This window comes from Carcharhinus amblyrhynchos, chromosome 26 (assembly GCF_965287045.1).
Source record: "Carcharhinus amblyrhynchos chromosome 26, sCarAmb.v2.hapA, whole genome shotgun sequence".
Classification (NCBI taxonomy): domain Eukaryota; kingdom Metazoa; phylum Chordata; class Chondrichthyes; order Carcharhiniformes; family Carcharhinidae; genus Carcharhinus; species Carcharhinus amblyrhynchos.
Window position 1 is genome coordinate 22590682 of NC_137349.1, and position 25343 is coordinate 22616024.

The following is a 25343-nucleotide window of genomic DNA, read 5'->3' on the forward strand; positions in this document are numbered from 1 at the left end:
TTTTTATGACAATAGTTTCATGTCACTGTTAAACTTTTAAATTCCAGAGTTTCTGCTGAATTCAAATTTTGCCGCTTGCCATGTGATTTGAATCCAGGTCCCCAGATCTTACCCTGGGCTTCTGGATTACTAGTCCAAGGACGATACCACTGCGCAATTGCCCATCACCTAAGGTTCCCAGTAATGTTTAGTGAAGAGTCTGTGGAATTAAGTAAAAGGCTTCACTGTTTATTTACAGGGTTGCGCTGCACAGAATAAAAATCTCCAACAAAAATGAGAGTCTTCTGAGAATTACTGAGCAGTCACGGTATTTTTTGTACTGTAGGAGAAAACGATCATGAAAAGTTTCAAAGAAAACACTGGAGTCAGAACTGTAGCATAGCTTGTTTATTTTTTTTAACTTTTTTGCATAGGGAAACATATTCACTTCCAGTAATTGTATGTAGTATGAGCAGCTGCTAACAGTAATGGCTGAATACAATGATTATAATCAAATGTCAAGCGGAGTTCACACCAGTTTAAAACGAGTGGTGATTTAGTTACATATATTCTGTACATCTTTGTACAAAAACAGCAGGGAAGATGCTGGTCTTTGTACAAGTGTCCCTTTACATAATTAGCTAAAAATCAAAAAGACAAATACAATCAAAATAAATGATTTTATTTTAGTTGCTGTTGAGTAGAACTGTGGTCATGAAAATTTTTTATTTTGTCAGAAGAATGCAACTGGCAACTAAAGAGCCACAAGTTTGTCCTGGTGTGTAGTGTGTGTATGTCTGTGCAGCAAGCAAGCGGTTAACTACTGTGGTAACTACCGTAATATTCTAAAATATAATGAAAAACCCTCAGAAATAACACGGTCTCAATGTGTTCTCAGAGAAATATTCTCTTCCCAGAATATGTGCGATGTAATACATATGGAATTACAACAGTGATGTTCAAAGGACATTTGTAATAGAGCCTGTGCAACAAAGACTTTAAAAAATGACAAACTGTGAAAACCCAGGCCTTGCAAAGCAAAATTGAATCCAGCAGTCGATTATCAGGCACTGCATTTATTAAAAATGTTTTTTTGGTACTTTTCTGCTGGCTTGTTAAAAGTGTTATAAATAATTGCAGAGAATAATGCAACTGCTTATTTGACCATTGCCCTCTAAACAACTATGATCAACATCAAAGCTCAGAGTTAAAAAAAAGGAGGCTGGATCTATTCCTCCATTTTTTGCTGCTGCTGTCATGCTAATCAGCAGATCACTCCCTGTTGGGCTACATGCTGCAGGAAATTGTGCCACACTGATGGATCATTTCTCTATTTTCCTGCTATTTCATACAGTAAAGTTCGGTGCAGTTGGATCAAAGCACGCTAAGCATAACCTTGTTTACATGGAGCTGCTTCACTTGGGTTCTGCAGATGAATTAAGGCTTTTAAGCATGGTGCATCCAAGTTAAATCCCTATTTCCTTTGGTTGCTGATTTGCGGTATAGAGAGTGAAATGGGTTCATTATAGTATGCAGACTGAATTTATCATTACGTATAAGTAATAAGCTTCATAATGTTGGGATGATTAATAATTGAGTGTTGTGTTTGAATGCAAAAATAATTTTCTAAACAATGTGCCTCCACTGTTCTGATTGTTCTAAATGAATAGATCCGGAATATTAGAAATTCAATGGACAATTTAAAGAAAACAATATTAATTATTCACTCCTTGTATCCAGAATGTAATCAAAGCTTTCTAATTTAAGAAAATGAATTTCTACTGACAAATTTGTGGCATAGAGTGAACAGAAGAGGAGTGTTTCGCCAGGAATTCAGTAATTTTCAAAATTATAAGCTGTCTGTAACTCTCATTTTGTTCAGCAGTTCCTTTCACCAACATTAATTGATGTCTCGCAAAATGATTTTCAAGGAAGGAGAGTGTGTAAAATTACCTTCTGTTGATATCATGGCATATTCTCTCTGAAAGAGTAGCCAATTTGATTTGTATGAAATTTGTAACATTGAAGGCCGAGCATTATACTTGCACTGCTGGGATATTTAACTTTATGCGTTACTGTGCAAGATCAAATTCTTTGTCTTCCCATGTGCCAGTCTTTCTAATTATTTTCTTTACAGGTACGGGTAGATTATATTGTTGAATGCTCCTTGTACTGCCTAACCTCTGTGGCCCCATTCTTTTGCAAAGCTTGGTGCACACTAGCAATAGCTGTTGGACTATGGACACTGAAAATTGGACTTTTACTGGAGAGGTCCAGGGTTTGGAACTGCATCCCTATATTAATTGGTGTGGGTGCAGTGTTTGTGTCAGGCAACCATAAGAACATAAGAAATAGGAACAGGAGTAGGCCATCTAGCCCTTTGAGCCTGCCCCGCCATTCAATAAGATCATGGCTGATCTGAAGTGAACCATTGGGAAATATTTACTTGATTTTAGAAAAGAGTCCTGCAGCAGATAATAATGTCAAAAAGAGGAAGGTAGGGCACGGCTACTACAAACTGATTCTAGGAAAAAAAGGATCTTGTTGGATGTGATCTGAAAAGTCCAGGGATAAATACTGGACCCAGATCAGAGATAGTCCACATCACACAGAACCCAAAAACATTCACTATCCATGTAAATAAGGCTGAGGAAGTAACTGCCTTCTCAACCTGATTGTCATAGGTGGAAAAATGAGCTTGCCAAAACCAGCCTGAAAAATGCTCTACGTATCAGCACACCAACAAAAGCTTTCACAAACTTTCTTGCAATTCAGAGTTTTTGCACAGCCTGACTAAAATGCCACTATGAGCGACAGGCAGTCAGGTGCCACTTTAAAACAGTCCTTGAGAACGTATCCATTTCCTTTTTTCACTTACTGTCTTTCAAAGAGATTTCCAGAGACCCAGTTACAGATGTTTAGATGAGCTGTGTATGTGAAACAACAATACCAGTATATCTACTGCTTTCTACAAAATGTAATCTGGCTGCTTAATGTGTGTCATTGCGCGTTGCTGCAAAGGAGCTGCACAACAGAGAAAAAAAAGAAATGGAAATTGTGATGGAATTTGCATATTCCCTTCAGGCTAACTGAAGCAACTGGCACATTTTGCAGGGGGTTAGATAAAACCTTAGAAAAAATATACCTGTGGTGTAGACCTAAGAATGGTGTTGGCTTTACTAATGCTGTGACTAATGGCAATGTCAATGACAGCTTGTTCCGTTTCAGTCCCTGTCTTGAGTTATTGCAGAAACGGAAAAGGTGAAAGATGTGGAACAGTGCAAATTTGTCCAGGGTTTGAGGAGGGAAATGAATTTTGTCAGTTCCTGCTTGGGTGCTCTTGACGTCTAGTGCAATGCCATCTTGCACCAGAGGTTTTGCAGGCCTTCTCTGTGCAGACTGAATGGTGAATTGAGCTGTTGGGGTGAGCTGCAACAACTTGAGAGCATAGCATTAACAGAATCAAACCAGTTAGGGGACATAAACCAATTAGAACAGCGATGCTCTTTTGTCAGAACAGGTTGTTTTAACACCCAGTGCTTTCCAAAGTTCAAAATACCTTCTAGACTTGTAAGATAACTCTCTGGAACTAGCAACACTACCAGTTTAATTAAAAGATTCTTGCTTCATCAAATATGTTCACAATGAACAAGACTATACTGTATTTTGGACTTTAATTGTATATTATATTGTTTAGCAGTGCTTTGCAAATCTACCAAAAATTCATTGGGAAGGCAAGCATACTAGGGGTGCATTTCATTGGAATTAAGAATAATTTATATTTAGCACATTTCATTTGATTTTGAAAAATGCTTTCCTCGCCGACAGATAAAAGACTGAAGCATAGAAACTGATAGGACTGAAAAATATTAATATTTGCTTTCACAATTTTAACTTGAAGATAGTAGGAAAAACCTATTTCTATTTTTTTAGGGAAAATGGAAGGGAGTCTTGTGTATGGTGTAGTAAGTGGGCTGTCAATCAACTGGAGAACGGAATGTTTGAGGAAAAGGAACACTGATGCGGTGACAATTAAAAAACTAGAAGGGTTTTTCAGATACAGAACAGCTGAGATGGACACTGAGAGGACCTCAATTGAAGAGATATAGATCACCTCATAGTCTGCACCACATATACCTGAGCCTGCAGAACCTGCACTAGTGACAGGGTTCACCCCACACGTGCCAACAAAAGTTATCAACCAACTCATAACCCCTTTAGGAATAGTAAAAAGTCACATGTTTGACTGTGGCAGCATTCTATCCTGCTTGAGAGTCTGATGGATGGAAGAGAATTCCCTATGGGAATTCTTGTACAAGGATTTCACGGAGCATGCAGTCAGCCATTGCCAAGGGTTGGAATACACATGTAAACAATGTTTTCTGTCCTGCCTTAAAAATAAACTAGCTACCAGCATTGCATTGTCCTTTGCACAAACAATACTGTACATTGCATACAACAATTTGTCGGGCTCCCTCGCCCTACAAAGAGTACACATAATCTGTTCTACTCCCATCAGTTTAGCACTTGAAAGTCTACAAACTTTTTTTTTCTTTAAAACAGTCCAAGAGACTACAATGACAACACTCCTTCTCAAAATTCCAAGTGTTTCTTACAAGTTTGACATAATTACTCTTCATAAAATAAAGCATTTTTTTCCATTTACAATGGCTCTTTTACACCAGAAGCCTATACTTTTAAAGTATAGGAATATGCAAAACCATAAAAATGAGGACAATTACTGTATTTAAATACAATAAGGGTAACAGGAGAGTTTAACTCAAATCCAGTTCCCATGGAGGAAGAATACTCTACAAATGGTATATAATGCTGAACATTCTTAATAAGCCAGTGTAATGAAACTTTTTTTTTGTACTTTTCTCATTACAAAAGTCTTTGCCTTATAAAATAGGGTAGATTAAGTAAAACATACTTAATAAAACTATACAGCTTACAAATTACACAGTCTGCAAAGAAGGCAGCTAATGTCCAAGACAAGGATGTGACAAGATCAAACTTGCTGGCGTTACCCTATTTCTTGTCCCCCTTGTGCAGCATCCCAGTTAGCATACCAAGTGTCAACCAAACACAAATTACTAAAGCTCAGAGACATTAGTAGGGTCTTAAAGCAGAGCTATATATATAAGTCTTGGTTATCATTTATCTTTCCACCTTTGTGTAGATGGTCATTTTGTTGAACAATGCTACCATGCCAAATTGACACTCCACAACTATTGCTTTGTGTTATTCTCTTTTTTCTTGATTCTTTATGTACAATTTTAATTCATGGTTTCCATATTCTGACTAAAAGCTTCCCCTTAAAAGTTCAGGCCAGTTGACAGTTTAGGCTGTGAAGCACTTAGGGCCTGGCAGAATAGTGCACATAACTACAGAAATGATGCGACCCATTTCCTGTTCTAACCAGATTCTGTTACAAACGATGACAGGAGGACTGCTTACCAAGTACTAGAATCAAATCAACATTTTTTTAAAGTAGCGCAAAGGAATCCTATCTTCAGTTAAAATTAGAGGTGAATGTACTGTTGAAATCCAATCCTCCCGAAACAACATGCGAAAGAACATTGACTTGTTTGAAAACAGTTTGACAATTTACAACTTACAGAGGCTTGTACCATACTAGATAAAAATGTTGGGCCTAGTGGATTTACTACAACTACTGCCTGATCAGCTGCCACTGTATTTTATGAAATGGAGCCTGTCCAGTTTGCTCTGATTAAGGAAATTATTTACTAGCGTTCAATTTTTTAGCTACCAGGACATACAAGGAAAGAAAACATACTTTTATAATGTGTTGCCAGCATGGTGCTTCACAGCTGTACTGTAAATATACATTCCCCCTCTCCCCGCCCTCCCCCCCACCCCCCCTCATGTTCAGCCTTCCCTAATCATGCATCAAGCATTACTCATAACAGGTGAAGGACCTCTTTCTGTATAGAGAGCAGCACCAACTTTGGTCAATTAAAACAAAATCAATATTAAAAAAAATAGAAAAGTATGATGTTGTAGTTATCATGTGTGCTAACTCAAAATGATTAAACAAGCTAAACGCTCTATCTCTATAGACAAGACTGGTATTGCATATTTTCCAAAGATTCAAAATAAAAGGAGCTGGAAGACGCAAGTAGGGAGAATCAAAAGTGAAACACTTTCCATTAAAATATTAGTGACAAATAACATCCAAAAGCAATGTTCCTACATGACCGCAAGATGAATATATTCTATATGAAAATCCACAGAATCACTGGAATACTGATAATTAGTGCTGTTACAATGTCCTATGAAGCAAAAATCATAAACCCTTACATTTTTACCAATGGCATTTTTTTTATGACAAGCAATCGTACATGCAGCCAAAAGATTGTGCAGTGATACCAAGGATTTTTTTTGTTTTTTTGACATTTTTTCTCAAAGGCAAGGCACATAATGTGGTATAAAATTCCGTGCAAATTAGGAAAGGATTTTGTAGGGAAAAGAGTGAAGCCCGCACATAGTTGCCATGCACGTCAGAATTCAGCAGTTTAGCTGATTTTTTTTTGCTGGATCACAAAGTTTACTATCAAAGCACCATGCATCACTCAGCACCTTTGATGAAAAAAAAATCATGTTAATATAAATACGTTTAGAGTTTTCCTCACTGTTTCTGCTTACACGCTTGTGAGGTTTCGGATGCCAGCATTTCAGCTCAGGCAAGGCTGTGTACCTAACCAAGAAATATAAGCGTACATGGACATAAATTTGTTCAGATGCAGGCTACTTTCATCAAAAGCTTTCAGTTGTGAACAAAACTAAATTATGCCAAATATTGCTTTTGATATGTGTCAGTTTAACGAATGATATCGTGTGCACAAGTTCTGTCTTTTATCAATTTTACGAGAGTGCAGCTGGCTACCCTCTACTTAAAAAAATAAAATAACAAGTAACATACTGACTAAGGCATTTGTGTTCACCTGTGAAAGGTGGGTCAGGGGAGGGGGTTTGGGGTGCACTTTTGTGCCATGGTCGCCTGGCGACGATTTCCCCTCTGTTTACAGTCCTGGGGTACAAGGACAAGTTACAAAGAATCACTAAGTTACAAATTTGCTTCCTTTCAAATTGCACTTGCCTCTTAAATCTTTACAAAAGATTTTTTTTCTCTCTGTTTAAACAGGCAGTTAACCTGTTCCTTTAAAATGCAGCAACCACTTCCTTTATTTCCCCAATTTAAAGTTGATTACTGATTTGGACATTAGTTTCCAAAGTGTTGTTGAAACCAAGTTAGACCTTGTTCAATTCTGGTGCTGTTCTCCTGTGTAATAGCTACTGGCAGACAGGTGTGATTACCTTGGTGGGTAAACACATGTTTGTTTAACTTTACAATTTTAAAATAAAACACAAAAATATTGATTCTTGAAACAATTTTCTACCCTGCTCCCAAAATATAATCTACTAAACTAAAGATACTCTGAGTTTGCAGCCACTTGTATGTTCAATTTTGAAAATAAATGCAACCTGTAGTCAGGAGGGAAAGGTAAAGTATGTATGGCAGTGTGAGGCCTTGCACTTGCATTGCATATGAAGAACTTCCCCACACCCTATCTGCAGCCACTCTTTGCCTCCCATTATTTTCACCAAAAGCTAGGTATGTATCTTATGGTCTACGTCATGCACTAGTGAAGAAGCAATAATAACTAAAACCCATAAGTCTACTGCTCTGGTAGATGAACATCTGCATCTGTGCTATCAGCTACATGCAAAAACTAAATGATGCTTAGGGTGGGAAAATTGTAAATTGAGAAATAGTAAGCGACATTATTGAACAATTTGCTTTATGGTATGCTGTGGTTAAATAATTTTGAAAATGTGTTTAAAGTTTTAGGTAAATTAAACCATTCACTGAAAATCTGTGGTGTAGGATTTTTTATGACACTGAGTGTATTCGGTATCCTCCTTAGTTTATAAGCAATGGAAGAGAAATCGCTTCATGGCATTCCCAATAACTGACAGGTTGAGACTCGGCAACCGTCACTGTGGCTAATTTGACCTGCTGTGTTGGTATGGAGGAACTCTCCAGTTTTAAATATGTCAGCCTGAACAATTTAATGGAATGATTTTATACCAATCTATTAAACACATTTATTTGTATAGTAGAAAAATAACTTTTCTTATGTTTAGTTTGCCCAAAGTTCTGAAATAGAAACAAGGAACATAACTTGATGTCAAGCTAATGAATTAGCCATATTGAAATGATGGTCTCCAATGTGTAGGCTTCATTAGTGCACGTCTTTGTGATGTTTAAAACTTTACAATAAAGTTAGTTAAAAAAAATGTTCACGATTATAATCAAGAATTTTTTTTTAAAAAGTGTGAAGAATTGTCCTAAACTGTGATACCTTCGAATGAACCTGTTCTCAGGTACTCCAATGCATAGGTACAGTGCATTCTGTGCATTTCAGCACCTGAAGGCTAGGTTTTGATGACTTTTAAATGGTTACGCAAGTTACTGGGCAACCATCCTTTGTATAAATGACGCTACCTTCATTCGTTCAAAAGGAGAATTTGAAAGAAAACCATAATGCGATTTTGAATTATGTTAAGTAGATGAAGATTAATTTTCCCACCCTTTCAAAAGCAGATTTAGTAAACTTTGTTCTGTATTTTTTTTAAAGAAATATAAAGGCTTATTTGCATAAAACAGATGGGGAAACCTCAGGCTAAGCTTCAGCCAATGGAAGAAGTGAATTGCACCCATCTTCGGAACATGTTGGTAGGATGATAGTGTTTCTGACTTTTCATTTTCTTTTAAAGGCGAGTCGATAAATAGTCTTCTCCCTTGTTTCTCTCTTTTTCTGCTTTAAACTTGAAACCAAAGTTGACGCTTGACCATGTTTCTTGAAACATGATTAAATAGCTTCTGTAATACTTGAAAGGGGACTTCAACTATCCCAGATACCAGGACTGTAAGAAAAGGAAAATATTGGCATTAGTGACAATAATGGCTGTAGGAACAAAATAAACTTAACAGAATAAATCAAAAGGCACAGACCAACATATCAGCAGGGAAAACCATTTCAAACATGAGCCGAACATCAAATTATCACTATGTCAATTTAAGATCAGTAGATCAACAGCCCAGTAATGGTTAACCCCCTTTCCAGTCATACAGAATGTGCAACAAATTGGCAGTTATAAAGTTCATACCTAACATTGTCCAAAATTGAGGCCTGAACATTATCCTAATAATTGTGATGAGCTGCAGTAGCTATTTTTCCAGTTCACAGGTTTGGAACTCTCCAGATGCTTTGCTGGCCGTGGCCCCTGAAATAGGTCCTATAAGAGGGGAGGTGGTGGGCAGGGAGGAAAATGGGAGGGACCCAACAGGCAAGTAGAGGTCTGTAAGCTTGTTCTATCCAGCTCTGTATGAAGGTAAGCTTAAAAACTTAGCTTTTTGTTGGCAGTCTCCAGCAGCCCCTTTAAAGACCACTGAATAACTCATTCCAGTGAAAGAGCTAAAAATGGAGCAGATCCAGCCTTGCATATGTGTGAACTGTGTTAACCGATTTCTGGAACAGGTGCCCCTCATTTACTTGTGATTTTGGAGGTTAGGACTGTAAAATTAAATAAAAAAAGGATGGGGCAAAGTTGGGTGAAACTGGTTAAATGTGTAAGAACAATGAACGTCTAAAGTTTAATTTTTTTTAAAGTTTATTAATTAGTATCACAAGTAGGCTTACATTACCACTGCAACATAATTACTGTGAAAATCTCCTAGTTGCCACATTCCAGCACCTGTTCAGGTACACTGAGGGAGAATTTAGCATGGCCAATGCGCCTAACCAGCATGTCATTTGGACTGTGGGAGGAAACCGGAGCACGTGGAAGAAACCCATGCAAACACGGGGAGAGCATGCAGACTCTGCACAGACAGTGGCCCAAGCCAGGAATTGAACCTGGATCCCTGGCACTGTGAGGCAACAGTGCTAACCACTGTGCCACTGAACCATCCTGCCACCATGCGAACCTTTTATAAGAAGGGGAGATTTACAGAAAGTTGTAATTTTATCGTGTTTCAGATCAGATCACTAGCCTGGAGTAGCTCTCCTTCATACATGCATCTCCACAGTACTGAACATCCACATTAGTGCCCAGTATGACAGGGACAGAGCATGTGTTGGAGTGGACAAACTGATGGATTATGCCATCTTGCTGGCTCCAACTCTTCGTTGAAGTCTTGGTTTCTGAACAAACATATGCCCTCATCGAAATTAAAGAGACGAGGTACACTAAAAGGCCGGAGAATATCTATGATCAATATATCTAATTGATTCAGGAAGGCGAATTACTGTATAAAAGGGATAAACTGGAACAAAGATTACGGTTGGAATGTTATGGCCGTTCAGGCTGGTGGGATTTTTCCCATCCTGCTGCAGTGAATGGCTGATCTCGCCGCAGCAGGAGCTTGTCGTGAATGGCAGGCAAGATCATGCCCTACTTATTAGGTTTTGCAATAACATTGTAAATTTGTTGTTTGCCTTTGCTACTGTATTAACAATTCCTCACTGACAAACATGTTTAATAGCTTATATTCTAAGGCATTATCAGGTAGTCTTTACTCCACTGCTTTCCATAGTCAGGGAGATTAAATGAAGGCCAGTACTATATCCAGTGCGTGTAGAGTAACGAGTTGACATCAGGAACTGTAACTGTTGATGCAATATCAGATGATTGAGTGACTGTGATCTGGCAGGAATCAGAAGTACAGATTTGTATAGAGCACTGAGGTGTAAGTATAGATCTGTAAGTAAACCAAAACATTTTTTTTTAATAACGGCTTATGGTAGCATTCTTAGGGTAACAGGCAAATCCTAAAAACAACCCATCTAGACCCTGAACCCAAGAAAAAAATAGTGGCAGCTGGTGATTTCTAAATGCCAGTTGTTCATGTGCACTATATTGGTAATAGAATGTAAAAACCCAGAAAAACCCCAAGTGACAACTGCAGACCTGAGACACCACTGAATTCTTGGAAAAAGACAGGAATAAGATTGAAAACTAACCTTGAAACAAAACTTCATATGTTCAGCAGAAGCAAAATCCAGACAGCAATGAGCACAGATCACAGTTAAACAACCAAACCTCTGAAGTAACAACAAATCCAGAACTTAGGGTAAGCCCAGAGTTTACCTTGCCACTCCCAGAACTGTTCCAAAGCATGGAAGGCTCACAACAGGCTCAACATTGGGACAACTGGAAGAAGAGATTCTCCACATACTGAACAGATTCAGGTTTGCATAGAAGGGTCTGAAACATCAGGTCAATCAATACCTTACTCTACATAGTTGGGGCCATTACAGGTAATGTTATTGCAAGACGAGGCGTTGATGAGGTTTCAAGCACAAATGAGGAAGTCCTCCAGACATTCAATTCATATTTCATTGTTCAAAAAGATTGGATGGTTAAGCATACAATATTTACAAAGAGGAAACTAGGCAAATCCATGGATTCATTTTTAAGTGACTTGCGCAGGCTCTGGAGAATTTAATTATGGGATTCTCAGAGATGAATTGATAGGTAATTTTATATTGGTTGGACCTTAGATGAAGCTCTATCTGATCTTGGAAAAATGAGGGTGGCACGTAGCACAGTGGTTAACACTGCTGCCTCACAACACCAGGGACCCGGGTTCAATTCCAGCCTTGGGTCACTGTCTGTGTGGAGTTTGCATGTTCTTCCTATGTCTGCATGGGTTTCCTCCGGGTGCTCTGGTTTCCTCCCACAGTCCAAAGATGTGCAGGTTAGGTTGATCAGCCATGTTAAATTGTCCCTTAGTGTCACAGGGGTTAGCCAGGTAAAAAATGGGGTTATGGGGATAGGGTTTGGATGGAATCGCTGTTGGTGTAGGCTCAATGGGCGAAATGGTCTCCTCCCTCACTGTAGGGCTTCTCATGATTTAACTCTCATAAAGGCTGAGCAAATAGCAAGTGACAGTGTGAAATGAAACATAATGGTTGTTCTGGGGCGGAGGGGGGGATGGTAAGTGATATCCCTTGGAGACAAATAGTTAAATATGTCGGACAAAGATAACCCAAGAAAGCACAATGAATAAAACACTTGCAAGATCAGTTAAAAGACCACCAACTGCCATTTTGAGATGCCCTTGGTGTGGGGGGAATCCCCACACAAGCAGGAAGATGCCCAGCAGTGGGAGCTGAGTGTCACAGGTGGGGGATGTTAGGACATTTTAAAATATTTTGCAGAGCCATATTTCCTACAGCTCACAGGAAGGAAGAAATAACAATGGAACCAAGAAAAATCCAAGTGGAACAGCCATAGAAAAAAAAGAAATAACTTTTCTCTGGGGAAGTAACAAAAGAGTGAAATTATGAAAGCATTAAATTGGAAGCTGATGGTCACCCCACCCAATTCAAGCTAGATACCTGGGCAGGTATTTCAATATTATCTGATGAAGTGAAATTACTTAAAAATATCACATTACAGCTAACTTCCATCCAGTTGTAAGGTCGAGGAAGGACTACACTAAAGATAATAGGCCAGCACTTGGCAAAATCAAAACAGAAAGATAAAGAAATTGGGGAACACCTGTATAAAAGAACCTACAAGTCAGCATTACCGTGCAGAAAAGCGTGTTTCTAATTGTGACTCATTTACAAGGCTGATGAAATTGATAATGTGCAGTTCAGCGAGCAATTCAAGAATTAATTTCCATCTATAATTTCAGGTTCTGAAAAGCTGAAAACAGAATATCACCTAATTGTAAGGGCAGATGCTAAGCCTATATATCTCTTCAGAGTGAGGAAGGGCCCTTATCCACCCTTAGGCAAAGGCAAGTGTGAGATTGAATACATATTACAAGGGATCAACTCTGGAGTTACCACATTGATAAAGTGGTGTTATGGAATGGTCACAGTGCCAAAGTCTAATGGTTCAATTAGAATCTGTATGGACTTGACTCAATTAAACAAGTCAGTTGTGCGTGAGATCCACCAGATGGCAACAACGAATGAAAGTCTTCCGAATTAGCAAAAAACATCCTCCTCTCAAAATAGGATACTAGCAGTAGCTTTTGCCAATTGCCTCTGGTCAAAGAATCCAAATTGCTAACTACTTTTATCACCGCAATGGTGTTTCATTGTTGTTTTAACAGGTTACCATTTGGAGTTGTGTTTGCAACTGAGGTATTGGAGAGAATGATATCTCTGACTCTGGAATTCACGTTCAGAGCAATATTCAAACTGGACAACATTCTCATACACAGTTCATTAAAGGAAGAACGTGACTGTTGTGTAAGAACATTCCTCAAAGTCCTACAAGAAGCAGATTTGACATTAACCCACAAATGTCAATTTTCTAAGTCTATCATAAAATTCTTAGGCCACATTGTGCAAGTTTCAGTAAATGTGGCCGGCCCATATAAAACCATGGTCATTAGAGAGTTCCCACAGCCCTAAAACATCACAGAATTACAAAGATCCTTGGCATTGTCAACCAAGTTGGCAAATGCCTAGCAAACATGGCAGGAATCAATGAGCCGTTAGAACAGCTGTTGATAAGGTCAACACTGGTGATGGAATGTAGAACAGCAAAATGCCTCATGACATATTTAAAATTCTCTTAATATCACTTGAAATTCTGGAGCGCCATGATTCAGAGTTCTATCAATTATAGCAGTGCACACATTATTAGTTTAGTTTTAGTTTATTTGTTAGTGTTACAATAGACTTACATTAACACTGCAATGGAGTTATTGTGAATATCCCCTTGTCGCTACACTCTGGTGCCTGTTTGGGTACACTCTGGTTCACTGAGAGAGAATTTAATATGGCCAATGCACCTAACCAGCATGTCTTTTGGATGTGGAAGGAAACCCACGCAGACACGGGGATAATGTGCAGACTCTGCACAGACAGTCACCCAAGCCACGAATTGAACCTGGGTCCAGTGCTAACCACTGTGGCACCATGCTGCCTCAGGCTTGGGCGCAGTGCTATTTCAAGTTTTTCAAAAAATGGACAAAGACCAGTGTATTATGCCTCATGATCTCTTGTGAACACAGGGAAGAGATATGAAACCAATGAGAAAGATGTATTAGTAGCCACATAGGACTGTGAGAAATTCTCTGAGCTAAGGTTTAAAATTGAAAGGAACCACAAACCATTGGTTACTCTTCTTACATAAAGGAAATTGCAAAAGTATTACCTAGAATTCAACAACTTAGGCTGAGACTCATGAGATTCATTTATTGAGCATGTTCAAGGGAAGTACAAAACAACACATTCACTATCAATAATTGGAGCCAAACAGGAAGACCTAGCTTTCACTGAGAAAGTGTGAGAATGTATTTTGTTCATTACTAAACATTACCGAGTAGAAACGACAAGAAATCAAGCAAACACAAGAGCAGAATGATAAATGCATCAAAATAAATGAATATTGCCAGAACTGGCCAGAGTACACTCCAAATAAGCCAAGATTTGCTACTAGTTCAAACAGAGAGAAAAAAACATATTACAATCATTGAGAATTTCTGAGTTTTTAACAATAAACTACTTATACCTAAAACACTTCAACTTGACCTTCTTCAGAAAATGCATCTAGGTCACTTGGGAATACTGAATTGCACAGCAAGAGCTCGATACTCAGTTTGGTGGCCAGGCATCAGTCACTCAATTGAAGAATTAATCACAGATTGACATATCTGTTCAGTGCATAGCTAAGGACAGGGTGAACCACTTGCACTATCTACATTTTCTATGAGGCCACGGGAGTGCCTGAGAATGGATTTATTTGAGTTTATTGGCAAAGATTTCATCATCATCTTTGATTACGACTCCAGATGGTTTGAAGTGACTAGATCAAAAAGCACCACAGCAGAGATAGTCATTACATCACCAAGAAGAATCTTTGTGATACATGACATCCTGGACAGTATGGTGTCAGACAATGATCCTCAGTTTGCTAATGGGCTATTGCATAACGTTGCACAAGAATATGGTTTCATGCATGTGACTGGTTTGCTTAGATATCCTCAGTCAAATGGAGAAGCAGAAAGTAGAGTTTGAACAATCAAGGAATTGATTAAAAAGAAGACATTCACTTCTTAACTACAGAATCTCACTATTAAAAAATGGGTTATTGATAGGAAGACAGCTGCAAACACAACTTCCAGCTCAACAACAAAAAACTTCAATGTGACATTACCTCAGATGATTGTAAGAAAGTTCAGAAATGTGAGGAGCAACAAAGTGACAGTCAAAGATGTAACTTCATCTTCAAGCACAAAGCACAATTGAAATGCTACAGCTCGGGGAGAAAGTGTGGATAGGAGATCAACAGAAAGAAGACAATGTAATAGAAGGAGCTCCACAGCTGAGATCTTGTAGAGGTGAGACAGACAAGGGAATTATCAGAAGTTACCAAAGAACCTTGATATCATTGGGAAGAAAACCAAGGGAACCGTGGGCATACTGTTTAAATCAGACAGAGCTTATAAACTAGACGCAAGTAGAAACATTACAACACAGCTGGAATACACTTCTTTTGAACGCCAAGAAAGTGCAGTTCATCCCCAACTCTGAAAAAAAATCAGGGAGACTGGCTAAGGCACTACAGAGACTAATCCTGTGAAGTCTAAGACTTTGTGGATTGGGTTGGGGTTTGGGTGGGATAGGGGTGTGAGTGGAAGTGTGTGTGCGTATGGAGATGCAGGAGTACGCATACAGTTGGGATAAAGATTGGGGGGAGATGTTGATTAAGGGGTTAACATCAATAACACCTGATACTGATATAATGGCAGATGTAGCTATGATGCAATGTCACATGATCTAGTGGGAAACAGAAGTACAATCTTGTGTAGAGTACTGAGATATACACACACATCTGTGAGCAAGTAAGATTTTATTTTACGAATAATGGTCTGCGGTAGCATTCTCAGGGTAAAAGGCAAATCCCTAAAGAAATCCTATCTAGACCCTGATCTCAAAATGAGGCAGGGAGCAATAAAATGGTGGGGATTTCTGTCTGGTGCCTCGGCACATTGCAACTACCCAGACATCTTGCTGTGTAAAGGTTCATCGTGCGTGGTCACTGATAGGACCAATCTAAGTATGAGGAAAATAGGAGAGAAAGATCCAAAAACATAACACCAATTGCATACTCAGGGGAAAGCTACCTAGCCTCACCATTTGAGACTCATTGACAGGGAGTTCTGAGATCTGAACTCATGAAACTTTAGCTGGAAATCAAAAGTTTATCAGTTGGAACAAGTATCTTGCATTAAACTTCAAGACTCTGGGCAAAGTCTAATTGTTTGGCAGGAAAAGTGTTTTTTTTCTCCTTTACTGTCGCATTCATTTTAATTTAAATGCGAAAATAATTTGCACAATGTAACCCTGGGAATAACTGTCAGTGATAATATTGTGCAGATGTTAAAAATAAATAATGTGCATGAACAGATTCATACCAAATTCCACTCTTTTGCTGTTTTACTGGATGCATTTTCAGGTCAGTGCCTTGAAACAATGGGAAAGAGTTTGTTACAAGTACTTTGAATGAACAAACTATGAATGACAAATTTTTGTTAAAGCGAAATGCATTCTGAAATGGCAGCTCCCAATTATAGTAACTGCCTTGGTGAAATGCTTTGTGAAACTATGGCGAATCTTGCTGAAATAGCATTCAGTGAAGAGATTTTAGGCTGCTAACTTTAAAATACAAAAGGCAGGATTTTCCATGTTCCCCTGCCCCCGCCGCCAGTTTGGTTTGCGGCCGCGTAGGTGGCCAGTGGCCATTGTTTGCAGCCTGTGCCGCCGGGGAAAGCCCCGGCGAAGGGGGACATTGCCATTGGCAGGACTGGAAGATCCCGCTGGCAGGAACACCACAAAATCCCGCTGTTATGTTACATTTCATAATTTTAACTCTTACAGTAAACAAAGTGAGATTTTGCCTGCAGAAGTGGAATACTCTGAGAATAGAATGAACAGTGTAAACATTGTGTCAAACACTCACAACAATTGTTCTTTTTTATCCGCTTCATCTTTCAATAGCTGTATGTTTGATTTTCCAGGATTTCTTTTCATTTTTTTGAAGTTATGGATGTTTTTGAACTAATGATCTGAGCTTCGCGCAGCTCTCTGCAACACTGTTTATCTCTTTTTCACAGTAAACCCAATACATTTTAACGCACTTGACAGATGGCACTGCCATCTGTCTGTCAATTGAGCAGCTTTGTTTCACTGCTGTAAGCAGGCAGCTGCACAGCAAGCAGTGCCAATTCCTGGGTGTTTACTGTAGTATGTCTACACTCAGCAGCCCAAGGCCATTGGGAGGGAATACCATTAGCAGAATGCTGTCATCTAAGTGGCACACAGCATTCATCTACATAAAATCCAATTAACATAGGTAAATCTGGAGATTATTTAACAAGGATATAATAACCTTTGATCTCTAACTGAGTCTCCGCACATATTACAGACAAAGACACAAAGCCCACAGGACGAAGTTCACGACTTTGTTAAAATTGACAATATACAACACACTGTTTCCATTGATTCCCCACCAGTCACGATGTTACAACAATTACTGCAATAGTGCTTCTTTGGCTGTAAAGTGCTTCAGGACTGGCACTATATAAATGGAAACGCTTTCCCTCTTTAGCCGAGTGCCACTTCAACTTGCGTTTGTCATGCTCTCCATCATTTTAGCACAATATCTGCGATATGGGGTACAGAGAAGTTTTACTAGAATGGCACCAGAAATAAAAGATTTCAATTATGTGGAAAGACTGAGGAAATTGGACTTTTTCTCTTGGGAGCAAGGTGAGACTTGATAGAGATTTTCAAAATCAGGAAGTGTTTTCATTCAGCAACTAAGGAGAAAGTTCCAGGGACAGAAGGTATGGTTAAAAAAAGGACACCAATTTAAGATATTTGATAAAAGAACCAGAGCTGGCATGAGGAACGATCAAATTTATGTGGGACGTTAAGGTCTGATGTGCACTGCCTGAATGAGAGAGTAATGGAAGCGGATTCGGAAATACCTTAGAAAAGGGTGTTTGATAAAGTAGTTGACAGGGAAAAGTGTATAGAGCCATGGGAAAGAGCAGGGAATGGGATTAATTGGATAGCTCACGCAAATGCTATATGCATGATAGTCTCTTTTTGGGCAGCATCGTGACACAGAAAAGGTATCACATACTTTTTGTGCATATTTTGCTGGTTTTGAAGAAAGGCTGACCATAACTTGATAATAGTTTAAAGCAATCTGGATAATTGTCTGATGACTGACAGATGTTGAACTCCAGGCCAATGCCCCATTGGCAAGTGATCCATTTTTAGGAATATATACTGATTTTCCAGCTCCTATCCTAAAATCTGAACGGCTATGCTGATTTTAGAAGTCCAAAACTTTTCCTTAAGCCTGAGTACTATAACGATCCTGTCTCTTTGCTTCATCTGAATCAATGGCCTGATATTTACAAGGAGTTGCAGTGGGAGCAAGGGTACGTGTTTGCAGCCAGGCAAGTCAGAAGTGCCAGGAGTGCAGAGACCCTGCTGAACTTCAAAACAGAACCTACATAAAGCTTTTTGAAACTTCTTTTCACTGTGATCTGACAAGACCAAAACCACTAACATACCCTAGACTTTGCCAACAGCCCATGCAACCCACAACTACCCATTTGTCTGTGCATACAAATACTGATTGCAGATACAAGCTGTAAATCCATATTATCCAAACATGCCACTGAAAACAATCAGATACAAAACTTCAACAGACCAGCTAAAGTGTTTCAAGAAAGCTGAACAAGCAAACATTTCTTAGATAAAGTTTTTCTGTCCATGAAGTGCGAAGTGCATAGTGCATAGATTTCTTCAGACAAATGAACAGTCCTTTGGAGATGTGAAAATTAGAATTCAATCATTTCAGATTTTGGCAGACTTTTATACACCTACAAAAACTTGCCTCAACTGCACAAAGGAGATGGGTACACCACTGGAATGCGGCGATTCTATCATATCAATGAGGTTGTAATTTTTTACAAAGAATTAATACAGCTTATCTACTCTAGATCCAAAGATTGCAGCACTTGTCTATCTACAAGAGTCGAATAATGATTCTTTAGTAGAGGTACTGACTGTGTAATTAGACACAAGTATTGTACCGTCACCGATTTTGCTAAAACAGCAGTCTCCCCTGGTCGATTATTTCCCTTTACGATCAGAAACTATCTGTGAACTTGCACTGCAAAGAGACTTCGCAGAAATTTATCATTATCAACAGAAGCAACCTAGAACTTTATGTCTAGGAGGCAATATGTTAAAATTACACCACCAGCATGGAGAGAATTTAAAGCCCTCCCTGAGGCAAGGATACACATAATTGGGCAGGACAGTGGCAAGTGGGGTCCCTGTTGCCTTCTTACTTCTACCTAATTAATTCAGGATGAAAGCCTTTCTACCTCTCCATCAATGGATACCATAAAGTGTGCCTACTTAAAGGCCTCATTCTGTCACCACTGATATTCAATGCACAGAGGGCAGTTCACATGGAGAAAGCCCAAAATGAAATGAAAACCTGTTGCTTTTGGGCTTCTGGGGGTGAGGAGCAGGGGCTGTGGGGGGATCCATTCAAAGGCACTTAGTGCCTGATTGAGGGGCCTAGCACTGGGAAGAGAAGGGTCCACTGAGAACCATCTGACCTGCCATCACTCACCAGTGGCCTGGGTTCCTCACTGATCCTGGGTACATGCACTGCCTGCAGCAGCTATCACTCCAAGTGTTGTTGCCAAGCAATGCACAGGTTACATCCTCTGATTGGCTGGCAGCTCTCAAGGGGTGGGATTTCCACCCCAGGCATCCTTTATCTTTGGAAAGGCATGCCACTGCCCAATAAAGTACCAGATTGACACTTAATTAAGCGGACTTTCCTTAAAGGAGGAAACAAGGGCTCTCGGTGATCAGTGAGACCCCCATCACCTCCACTAAATACATCCATGGTTGCAGTTGGAATCCTGGCTTTCTTATGGAGGAGGTGGTTGACTTTTTAATGTTGTAGAAATGATGGAATGATGTTCTTCAGAAGTTAGTACCAGGCACAGGCAGCACAGTGGTTAGCACTGTTGCCTCACAGTGTCAGGGACCAAAGATATGCAAGTTAGGTTGACTGGTCATGCTAAATTGCCCCTTAGTGTTAGGGGACCATCAGGGTAAATAGTTCGGGTTAAGGGAATAGAACCTGGGTGGGAATGTGGTCGGTGCAGACTTGGTGGGCCAAATGGCCTTCTTATGTAAGGATTCTATGATTCTATGATCCAGGGTCAATTCCGGCCTTGGTTGATTGTGTGGAGTTTGCATATATGCCCTGTATCGGTGGGGGGGGTTCCTCTGAGTGCTCTGGTTTCCTCCTATAGTCCAATGATGTGCAGGTTAGGTGGATTGGCCGTACTAAATTGTACCTTAGTGTCAGGGAGATTAGCAGGTAAATGCATGGAGTTACGGGGATAGGGCTTGGGTGGGATTGTTGTTGGTACAGGCTCAATGGGCCCAATGGCCTTTTTCTGCCCTGTAGGGGTTCTATAATAGGAAACATTATTTTGCACCGACTGGTACTAAATTATTACAAGCTAAGGATCCTACACTTGCTCTCTACTATGCATTGCTGATCTTGCTGTACGTAGAAACAGGTCAGGAATCTAAGACGAAGGAGAAATTCTAATATACTTTTGGCATCTGGCCTTGTATTCAGTGAAGAATTTCTGGCTGAATATTCGCCCAAATGGTGAAAGTCAGTAAACCTCCACATTGCCACGGAGGCCAGTATAATTACACTATCTAGGGTTAGGTTTGCCAACAGTGTGTGTATATTGAGCATCGAAAACTTAAGAGGCAGTTTCAAATGACCCCTGCCTGCCTTTAACTGTGGAATCTCTCCTTGAGTTAGGGTCGGGTTAGCAATTGAATTTGTCTCTGATTAGTTAACTTAATTGGAGCAGAAAAATAACATACAGAATGTAAATCACAGGGAAACACTGTAATCAGCATGCAGTAATCATTCTCATTCATATCACTGGCAGCCAATTATTTCTTCTACAGAATTTCTGAGGTTTTCTTTTAAATCATACACTGCTGCAGAAACATGTTTGATGTGGATCATTGAATGTTATCATTTATTTTGACTGATGTGAACTTACATATTTGGCTGTCAAGTACTAAAAGCATCTCGTGTGACTCCTTAACTCTGTGTTTGCCAGGTTCACTCAATTAACCCGTGAGCAAGTTGCCAAAAGATATATACGCGGGACAAACCTCCAACTCTCATACTTCCCACTACTCCGCTGAACCCACAAAATTGCTGGGGGGAGTTTTGAGCACAAACAAGGGGCCCTATAAATTTGTAGGACAACAAGTTCTCACATGGACCGACTGCAATGCAAAGCTGTTCACAGGTTTTGAAATACAGAAATTTATTCCAAATGATCATCTGGGGGAGTTTGAAAGGAAAAGTATTTGCCTTGGATTGGTTACAAATGTGGCAACTCTGCGCGGTCTTTACCTCCTGTCTCCTCCATGGATCTAAAATTTGTATTTTTCAATTGCTCAAAGAAAAATAGAAAGAAAGCATTAATGTTGTGCTGTTCACACTTCAGGATGTCCCAAAGAGCTTTGCTGTCAACAAAATACTTCTGAAGTGCAATCACTGTTGTAATTTAAGACAACAAGTCCCCATAAACAGCAATAAAATAACTGTCAGGCTCAGAGAATGCTATTGCACAGGGTGAGGCCATTCAGCCCAACGTGCTGGCTCTTTGGTAGTGCTATTGAAATAACCTTGCAATCCATGCTACTACATAGGGTGAGGCCATTCAGCTCAACGTGTTGGCCCTTTGGTAGTGCTGTTGAATTAATCTTACAATCCTGCTCTTTCCCTGGATGCCTGCAAATAATTTTCGTTCAAGTTATTTATCCAAATCTCTTTTTCAGTATTACCACTGAATCTGCTTCTCTTATAGACAGCACATACTCCAGGTAACAACCCACCACATAAAGGGTTTCCTCAAGTCATGTCTGGTTCTAGGTGACTTGACTTTCATAGTAACTTCATTGTAGTGTCAACGTAAGCCTATTTAAACTTTAAACTCTAGGCAATATTCTTAAATCTGAGTTCATTGGTTCTGACCTTTCTTGCCACTAGAACCAGTTTTTCTTAATTTAACCTATAAAAAAACATTCCATAGGACCACAGGATCCCTATAATGCAAACAGAAGCCATCCGGCCCATCGGGTCTACTCTGCAAACAGCGTCCTAGCTGGGCCCTGCCTTCCACCCTATCCTCATAACCCTGTGCATTTCATAGAATCCCTACAGTGCAAAAGGAGGCCGTTTGGCCCATCGAGCCTGCATTGACAACAATCCCACCCTGGACCTATTCCTGTAACCCCATGTATTTACCCTGCTAATCCCCCTCACAATAAGGGGCAATTTACCATGGCCAATCAGCCTAATCTGCACATCTTTGACTGAGGGAGGAAACTGGAGCACTTGGAGGAAACCCACACAGATATGGGAAGAATGTACAAACTCCATACAGACAGTGACCCAAGCCAAGAATCGAAACCAGATCCCTGGTGCTGTGAGGCAGCAGTGCTAACCACTGTGCTGCCCAATATGATCTTGAACACTTCTATCAGCTTTCCTTTTAACCTTCGGTGCTGTATAGAGACCAAGTTCAGCTTCTTCAATCTCGCCACATAGTTGAAGATCCTCATCCCTGGTATATCTCTCCTGCACCCTCCCCAGGACCCTGACATCCTTCCTAAAGTGTAACGCCCAGAATGGAACACAATACTTCAGCTACGATCAAACCACTGTTTCATAAGGTTTAGCATAACATCCTTGCTTTTGTACTCTATTCCTCTGCCAATAAAGCCATGGATCACATATGTTCTTTTGTCAACAAGCTTCTCAACATTTTCTTTACTCTTTCACGGGATGTGGATGTTGCCGGCTAGGCCAGCATTCTTACTGCCCACATTTTATTTTTCTGCCACTTTCAAAGATCTGTGTATGCATCACCTCAGATCTTTCCATCCCTTCTTCCTTTTGAAAATTGTACCACTTAGTTCATATTGCCTTTTGTAATGAGAAAAAAACTTGGATCTGTATATGGAAATGTTGAACTTTAAAATGGACCTACAATGTATACTTTAAAAATTGGACACAGACACTGAAGACTGTACAGCTAGCCACCGACAGGAATGGCTGCAGGGGGAACAATGGGGCCCCTCTTCTATTTCTAGACAAGGTATTTGCAAAATTATCCAAAAACTGATTACCATCTCTGGTAAAGACAAAGGAACATAATGACCATCTCATTTCAAAGACCCTGGATATAATTGGCTAGACTAGGTCTAGGTGTCTACGATACTTTGTAGGTCTGGATCGAGGATACTTGGTGTAATCTGGGTCTCCAGTGGAATATACACGGGAGGAGGTTAAAGACTTGCTGCTACCAGAATGTCAGTCAGTCTGCTGAGGTGTGTGTGTGTCTGTTGGTGTGTGTATGTGTGAGTGTGCGTGCGTGTGCTATGAGAAGAACAGCTGGAAGTTTGCCACATATTTGGATCATCTAAAACTCTCTCTCTGACTGTTGAAGTTGATCAACCAGCAGAAAATTAGAGCTGGAAGAAGGGCAGAAATCTCTCTTCTGAACAACTGAACACCCGATCTGAAGAATCTACTGTTGGTCAGCCAAAGTTAGCTCCTGGAATCAACTTGCATCGGCTGCAAAGCTCATCACTGATTCCTCTCAACTCAAGGGCTGCTCCGTATAATTTTTTATGTTTAATTACCCTTGAGCTCAGTTCTTACTTTTAATCGATATGAATACATTTGCATGTGTTTTACCATTTTTCCTTACCCCTTTAGTAGTTAATAAACTTACTCTATCTTAACTTGAGAAAGTCTGGTTAAATTGGCTTCTTACTAAACATAATTATTAGACCTGGGAAAGGTATCTATAGGAAAGGGAACCTCGTCAGATTAAATCTTTGTTGCTACCAGCAGAAGGTGGGTTGGATAAAGATGGAGGAACTAGAGTGCTCTCCTTCCTCACCCAAGTTTGTAACAATTTGGAAGAGCAAGGTGACAAATCGAGGGGCCTTACCTGGGTCAACAACTTTTAGGGAACCTCATCTGGGGTTGGTTGCAACCCTCTCCTCATTCTCTATCCCAAAATACTTCACTTCATGCTTTATGTTATATTTCATCCGCTATTTGGCTGCCAACAGTGTGCCTTTGTATTCCTGTAGTTTTCTTACTATCTTCCTCATTCTCGAATACATTCCCAAGTTTTGTGTCATCTGCAAAACTTTAGCCATTGGCCTGATTTTACCATTTTCATTCTAAGTGCTGAATCTGGGCACAATTCAGATCCGATTTAGAAATCTGCTTTCAGGCGCCCCCATATGCACGCCGCCTAAAATAAAATCACAGGTCCGAATCGCGCTGTGGACGGGGCTTAGCACACCTGAAATGACTGGAGCTCTGAACTGCACATGCACAGTTAGAAGAAAATTTGAAAAAACGTGCCCGTGTCAGATCGCTCTTGGCAGCAAAAAATGGGAGTGATGGCTCCCACAGATATCATCGTCCCCCTTATCCACCACACCCCTGCTACCTGATCGCGACCCCTGCCCCCCCACCAATTGCCCGCACAGTGGCAGCGGACCCCTCTGCCCCTCATACCCACCAGAGATCAATCTGCACCCCCCCCCCACCAGAGATACATCTGATCTGCCTCCTCCTCCCCCTCCTGCCCCCCCAACAACCAGACAATGATCTGGCCTCACTCCCACACACCCCACCCCCCCCACCCCGGAGAATGATCTGGCCTCATTCCCCTCCTCCCCCAACCACAGAATGATCTGACCCGCCTCTCTCCCTTCCCCGCCACCACCAATCTTGAGTCAGAGAGCCGTTGGAAGCTCTGAACTCGCCCTTCAGTAGCTGGAGCGCCCGATTCAAGACTTTCATTCAGCAGGTTCATTTCGTTGCAATTCCGGATCAGTGAATGAGGTGGTAAAGGGATAGATGCTGATAAAGTTGGGCGGGCCATTCATTAATTCAATTGAAATACATGCAAATACATTTAAATCATCATTGAGCCCGTTTCGGTCACGAAGCGGATCGCGGCCTTTCCTGGGTTTCGATAAAGTGGCCATCTGCGCAGAGGTGGGCGCAGGTTGCGTTAAAGGCCTCATACCTGGTTTTACCACATTTTTGCGCCCGAAAACGGGTGTGACGCAATGGTAAAATCGGGCCCATTGTGTCCTGTGTATCCAAATACATGTAAC

At 40.2% G+C, this 25343-nt stretch overlaps 1 protein-coding gene across 3 annotated transcripts in view; it reads right to left on the reverse strand.

Moving 5' to 3' along the window:
• Positions 1 to 372: 372 nt before the first annotated feature.
• The window catches only part of nfic (nuclear factor I/C), a 436701-nt gene continuing 411730 nt past the window's right edge, over positions 373 to 25343 (reverse strand). For all 3 annotated transcript variants that reach the window (XM_080213184.1, XM_080213182.1, XM_080213185.1), the window contains one exon: positions 373 to 8934. In XM_080213184.1, coding sequence (XP_080069310.1) covers positions 8917 to 8934 — 18 coding nt within the window. In that variant the 3' untranslated portion in view covers positions 373 to 8916. The remainder of the gene's footprint in view (positions 8935 to 25343) is intronic.